The sequence below is a fragment of the Tupaia chinensis genome, unplaced genomic scaffold (assembly GCF_000334495.1).
Source record: "Tupaia chinensis unplaced genomic scaffold, TupChi_1.0 Scaffold000403_1, whole genome shotgun sequence".
NCBI classification, from domain to species: domain Eukaryota; kingdom Metazoa; phylum Chordata; class Mammalia; order Scandentia; family Tupaiidae; genus Tupaia; species Tupaia belangeri.
Genome location: NW_006159905.1, coordinates 814,705 through 820,103, shown reverse-complemented (window position 1 = coordinate 820,103; position 5,399 = coordinate 814,705). Strand labels below are relative to the sequence as shown.

Here is a 5,399-nt window from a genome sequence, read left to right as displayed (position 1 = left end):
AGGAATGTCCTCCTTCCATTGGTCCCAAACCCAGAGGCACGCTCTGTCCCATGCCAGCTGTCCATAGCGGTTTCCTCCCTTCTCTGTACAGCCTTGCTGTGGTCTGGACAGGCTACCGCCTCCTCTGCTGCCCTTCTTAATTGGGGTTAAACAGCACCTCTAATCTCTTCTCAGGGGGCCTGCATGCTCTTCATCTCTCTGGGAAGCTGCCCTCGCTCAGCTCCCAGCTCCCTCCCCTCCTCTGTGACACCCCAGGCACGGTTCACCCCTTTGCTGTGCTGAGGCTTCTGGTGGCTCCCAGCTGCTCTCAGGGCAAACATAAAATGCACAGGGTCACAGAGAGAAGCAATTACGTGGCTGTGTGACCATCCCAGTCTTTCTTTAGAACTCACGTGGGGACCAGCAGTCAGCGTAATGGCTATGTCGCTGGACTCCCACGTAGTCGACTGCGGTTCGTGTCCCGGACCTGGTGGCTTAAACTCACACCAGGCGCGTGTGCGTGCGTGCCCAAGATCCCAAGAGGAGAATGGAGGAGAAGGGATTGCGGTGTGGCCATCCCCCCTGGGGGGTGATTTCCTGCTTTCTGTCTCTCTGTCTCTCTCTGTCTGTCTGGCGAACGCATGCGCCCTATAGCAAAAATCTCTAAAAAAAAAAAAAAAAAAAAAAATACACGTGCACAACTTTGTAAGGCCTAGACTTCTGTACTCACCGAGTGCCCAGACTTGGAGGCCTGTGTAAGAAACACCGCATTAGAAGCGATGAGCCTAAGCTGTATTTTGAAGTGGCTGTAACTTAAAGTGCCGCGAAAACACCTGTGATGTCTCTTGGTGGCCGAGTCCCCGTCCTGCTTCCCTTACTGTGATTCGGTTTCCTAACTGAAGGAAACGCTGCGTTTCAGTCAGAGGTCAGAGGTCAGTAGGAATCAGGCTAGGACCGTGCCCATCTGGATGCCCAGTCCCCGGAGAGCCCCGAGCCTGGAGTCCTCCCCTCAGAAATCTCAGCCACGTCCTTTGTCTTCCCGGCCCCTAGGCCCCCTCCCTCCAGCTCCGGCCACAGAGGCCTCCACGCTCCCCCTGGAGCCACGTCTGGGGGAGCTGACAGTGACAGACGTGACCTCTGACTCCGTGGGCCTCTCATGGACGGTCCCCGAGGGCGAATTTGACTCCTTCGTGGTCCAGTTCAAGGACAGGGATGGACAGCCTCAGGTGGTGTCAGTGGCTGCAGACCAGCGCGAGGTCACCGTCCCCGGGCTGGAGCCCAACAGGAAGTACAAGTTCCTGCTCTTCGGGATGTGGGATGGGAAACGACGCGGCCCCATCTCTGCGGAGGCTAAGACAGGTGAGAAGGGCCCTGCACAGCCCGGCCTGGGGCCTAACTTCCCCTCTCCCGCTCCCTTCTGCCAGGTGGGCCCTTTGTCCACTCTTCTATGTGGCTGGGCAAGCCATGCTCCCTGCCGCCGTCTGGCAAGGGCCAGAGGGGCATTTCTGGGCCCGTCCTCGCCACCTGACTTTTCCTCTTCTCTCTTCACTTCTACTTGGTTGGGGGGAGGAAGCCCCTGCAGGCTTCTTCCTAGAGGGTGCAGGGTGGAGACTGGAGGTGCGGGAGCAGGCTGAGCTCAGCCAGGAGCCCTTCCTGCCTCCCCGGGCCTGAGGCTTCCCAGACCTCGTAGCCATCACCTCCTGGGAGCCTTGCCGTCTCCCCTGATTTTCACCTGGGTCCTTCCCCTCCTGGCTCAGCCCTGTCTAGTCCCGCATCTGCTTCCTGCAGGGGCTCCCGTGTCCCCTTGGCCCTCCTCCTGGAGCCTTGGAAACCGGGAACCAGAGGAGCCCAGTCCAGCTGTGCCCCTGTCCTGGCCCTCCCCTGCCCCTGGGGGCTCCTTGTTGCCAGAACATTCTCGCAATAACAATGCCGTCAGCATCTTCGCTGTCCAGGAAGGCAGCGGGCCAGCTCCTTCCCAGGCCCCGGGATGGCTCCTTGGGCAGCCACCAGATCCTCTGTTCATCTGAGCACACACACACACAGGCAGCTCCCACTCACCCACCAGGCCCTGTGGGAGTCTGCGTTCTCCTGGGTCCAGCTGGTGCAGAATGACAAAGGGAACGGAGGCTGACAGAGACCCACCTCCATCATACCTTGCCTCTCCCACCTGCCGTGTGCCCCCGTCGGGGAGCCTGTGCCCCTGGCACTTCCCCAGGGCCAGGCACTTACGAAGGGCAGGCCCCTGGGCAGTAGGACGTGGACAGAGACCATCTGAGATGAGCTGCGCCCGCGGGGGAATGGTGTCCAGGAGGTGGGATGCGGCTGGGCAGCGAGAGGGATGCGATGAGGAGGGGGCTGGGTCTCTTTTCCCAGAGATGACTCAGGATAGAAGACCCCCCCCCATGTAGGTCAAGTGGCACGGGTCAGCTGGAGGTGGAGGCGAGAGGGGAGGTGACGGAAATCTTTTGGGGAAGCACAGGCTGTCCGGGCAGCTCTAAACTTTTCCAACCCTGGAAGGGGGGCAGGCAGGGAGTCACCCTGGAAAAAATCAACACAAGAACCTTTCCTCTCTGTCACTGCCCAAGGTGACGCCAGCCCAGAGGCCCCGCCCCGCCTCGGGGAGCTGTGGGTGACAGACCCCAACCCAGACTCGCTGCGTCTCTCCTGGACGGTCCCTGAGGGCCACTTCGACTCTTTTGTGGTCCAGTACAAGAACAAGGACGGGCCGCAGGTGGTGCCCGTGGAGGGCCACGCGCGCTCAGTCACCGTCCACCCTCTGGACCCTGACCGCAAATACAGGTTCCTCCTCTACGGCCTCCTGGGCAAGAAGCGCCACGGCCCCCTCAGCGCCGAGGGCACCACTGGTGAGGAGCGCCCCCTGCAGGCCCTGCTCTGCCGAGGCCCAGGGCAGCAGGGGTAACTGTGGTGGCCCTATTACCATGGTCCGGAGGGGTCCCCGCCACTGCCGCGCAGACCCAGCTCCCCGTGTCCTTGCACAAACCCACAGCCCCAGCCCCGGGGACGCAGCTCTGCAAAGTCCTGCCTCGAGACTGCTCGCGCCCACCCCTGAGGTGGCCCAGCCGTCCAGGAAGAGCTCAGCCATCTCGTCTCCTGTCTCCCTCTCAGGGACCCGGGGCGCTATGGATAGTACTGGAACAAAACGTCCCATAAAACCCCGCCTGGGGGAGGAGCTGCTGGTGACCAGTGTGACCCCCGACTCCGTGGGCCTGTCGTGGACCGTGCCTGAGGGCCAGTTTGACTCCTTTGTGGTCCAGTACAAGGACGCAGACGGGCAGCCCCAGGTGGTGCCCGTGGAGGGCGGCCTCAGGGAAGTCAGCGTCTCGGGCCTGCACCCCGCCCGCCGGTACAAGCTGCTGCTCTACGGGCTGCACGGCGGCAAGCGCGTGGGCCCCCTGTCTGCCATCGCCGTGACGGGTGAGTGTGGCGGCCAGCACCGCGCCCTGAGCCTCCTTCCCGCCTGGCCCTCCTGGTCGGAGCCCCAGGTCCCTCTCCCTGGGGAAGGGGCCACTTTATAGCTGCATCATCCACCCGTGGGAGGAGCCAGGCTTTTTTTGGGGGGGAGGTTGCTATGGGGCCCGGGTGACAGACAGACAGAGAGAGACATAGAGACAGAAAGCGAGAAATCACCCCCCAGGGGGGATGGTCACGCCGCAATCCCTTCTCCTCCATTCTCCTCTCGGGATCTTGGGCACGCACGCACACGCGCCCGGCGTGAGTTTAAGCCACTGGGTCCGGGATGCGAACCACAGTTGACTATGTGGGAGTCCAGCGACATAGCCATGATGCTAACTGCTGGTCCCGGAGCCCTTTTTAAGTGAACGATGAGTTTCGGCAAAAGTCACACAGCTCCCCCATGGCCACTGAGATACGAAACACGCTCATCGGCCCAAAGTTTCCTCCTGCCCGACTCCCAACCTCGGCCTCTGCAGCCACGCATCTGCTCCCTGTCATGGTGGTTCTGCTGTTCTTGCCTGTGGTGGACAGGGTCATAGCACCCGCGTACTCCTGTGTTTGGCTTGTTCTTTCTTTTTTTTTTTTAAGGTTTTTGCCATAGGGTGTGTGCACTCACCAGAGAAAGAGGGAGTGCGAGAGAGAGTGAGAACCCCCCACCCCCAAAGGGGATGACCATGCCATAATCCCTTCTCCTCTGTTCTCCTGGGATCTTGGGCACACACACATTAGTGCCCGGCACGATGTTCAAGCCACTGAGTCCAGTCATGTGGGAGAGCAGGACCTTAACCATCACCCCTGCTGATGGCCCTGTACTTCTTGCCTTTAAAAAAAGAAAGAATTCATTTATTTAACTTTTTTTATTTATTTATTATACAAGTGTTTTTTTAAACTTTGTTTATTATTATCATTTTCCAGTTTGATCAGAGAGAGACGGAGGGGAGGGGAAGTGAGAAAGCAAACCACCAGGTCTGGGACTTGAACCATGGTTGGCCATGTGGGAGTCCTGCACCTTTAATCACTGTGATACCTTCTGGTCCCTATTTATTTATTTTTAATTTGACGAGAGAGAGAGAGAGAAAGAGAGAGAGAGAGAGAGGAGAAAGTGAGAAAACAAGCCACCAAGTCCAGGACTTGAACCGCTGTCGGCCCTGTGGGAGTCCCAGAGCCCTTAACCACCACACCAGCTGTCGGCCCCACTTCTTGCTTTTGAAAGTCACTCGTGTGTATCAGAAGTTGGTCCTTTTATTGCTGAGCGCTTGCCTTCACCTGTTCCCCCCTTCTGAAAGTCTTGGTGCGGCTACAGACCAGCCACTCATCTCTCCCTCTCTCAGAACCGCCCCCCAGGGAGGAGATCGAAGCCCAGACCTCCGCCCCAACCCCTCTGGTGTCTCAGCCCCAGCTGGGGGAACTGAGTGTGGAGGAGGCCACGCCACACAGCCTGCACCTCTCCTGGGTGGTGACGGAGGGAGAGTTTGACTCCTTCGAGCTGCAGTACACAGACAGAGACGGGCGCCTCCAAGTGGTCACTGCGGGGGGCGACCAGAACAGCATCGTCCTCTCTGGCCTGGAGTCCGACCACAGATACCTGGTGGACCTGTACGGCCTCCACGACGGGCAGCGCGTGGGTCCTGCCCGCATCGAGGCCCTGACAGGTGAGCCACCTCTGCCGCGCCGCTTCTTTCCAGAGAGCGGGTGGGGTCCAGGGAGGAGCAAGGCCCCGCCGATCTGCCTCTCTGAAGCCCTTCTCTCCCTCTGCCTCTCTGAAGCCCTTCTCTCTCTCCGTCCCTGTCCCCGTTCAGTCCCGCGGGAGGAGGAGGACGAGCCTTCAGCACCTCCCACCACCCCCGAGCCTCCCCTGAAGCCACGCCTGGGGGAGCTGACAGTGACGGACGCCACCCCCGACTCTCTGAGCCTCTCCTGGACCGTCCCCGAGGGCCCGGTTGAAC

The 5,399-nt window shown here is 60.1% G+C and overlaps 1 protein-coding gene across 1 annotated transcript in view; it reads left to right on the top strand.

Annotated features, from left to right (window-relative positions):
• Positions 1-5,399, top strand: part of TNXB (tenascin XB) — an 85,461-nt gene that overhangs the window by 49,149 nt on the left and 30,913 nt on the right. Inside the window, 5 exon segments of the mRNA XM_027774133.1 lie at positions 1,030-1,338; positions 2,565-2,843; positions 3,106-3,414; positions 4,785-5,105; positions 5,253-5,399. The exon segment at positions 5,253-5,399 is cut by the window's right edge and continues 189 nt beyond it. Coding sequence (XP_027629934.1) covers positions 1,030-1,338; positions 2,565-2,843; positions 3,106-3,414; positions 4,785-5,105; positions 5,253-5,399 — 1,365 coding nt within the window.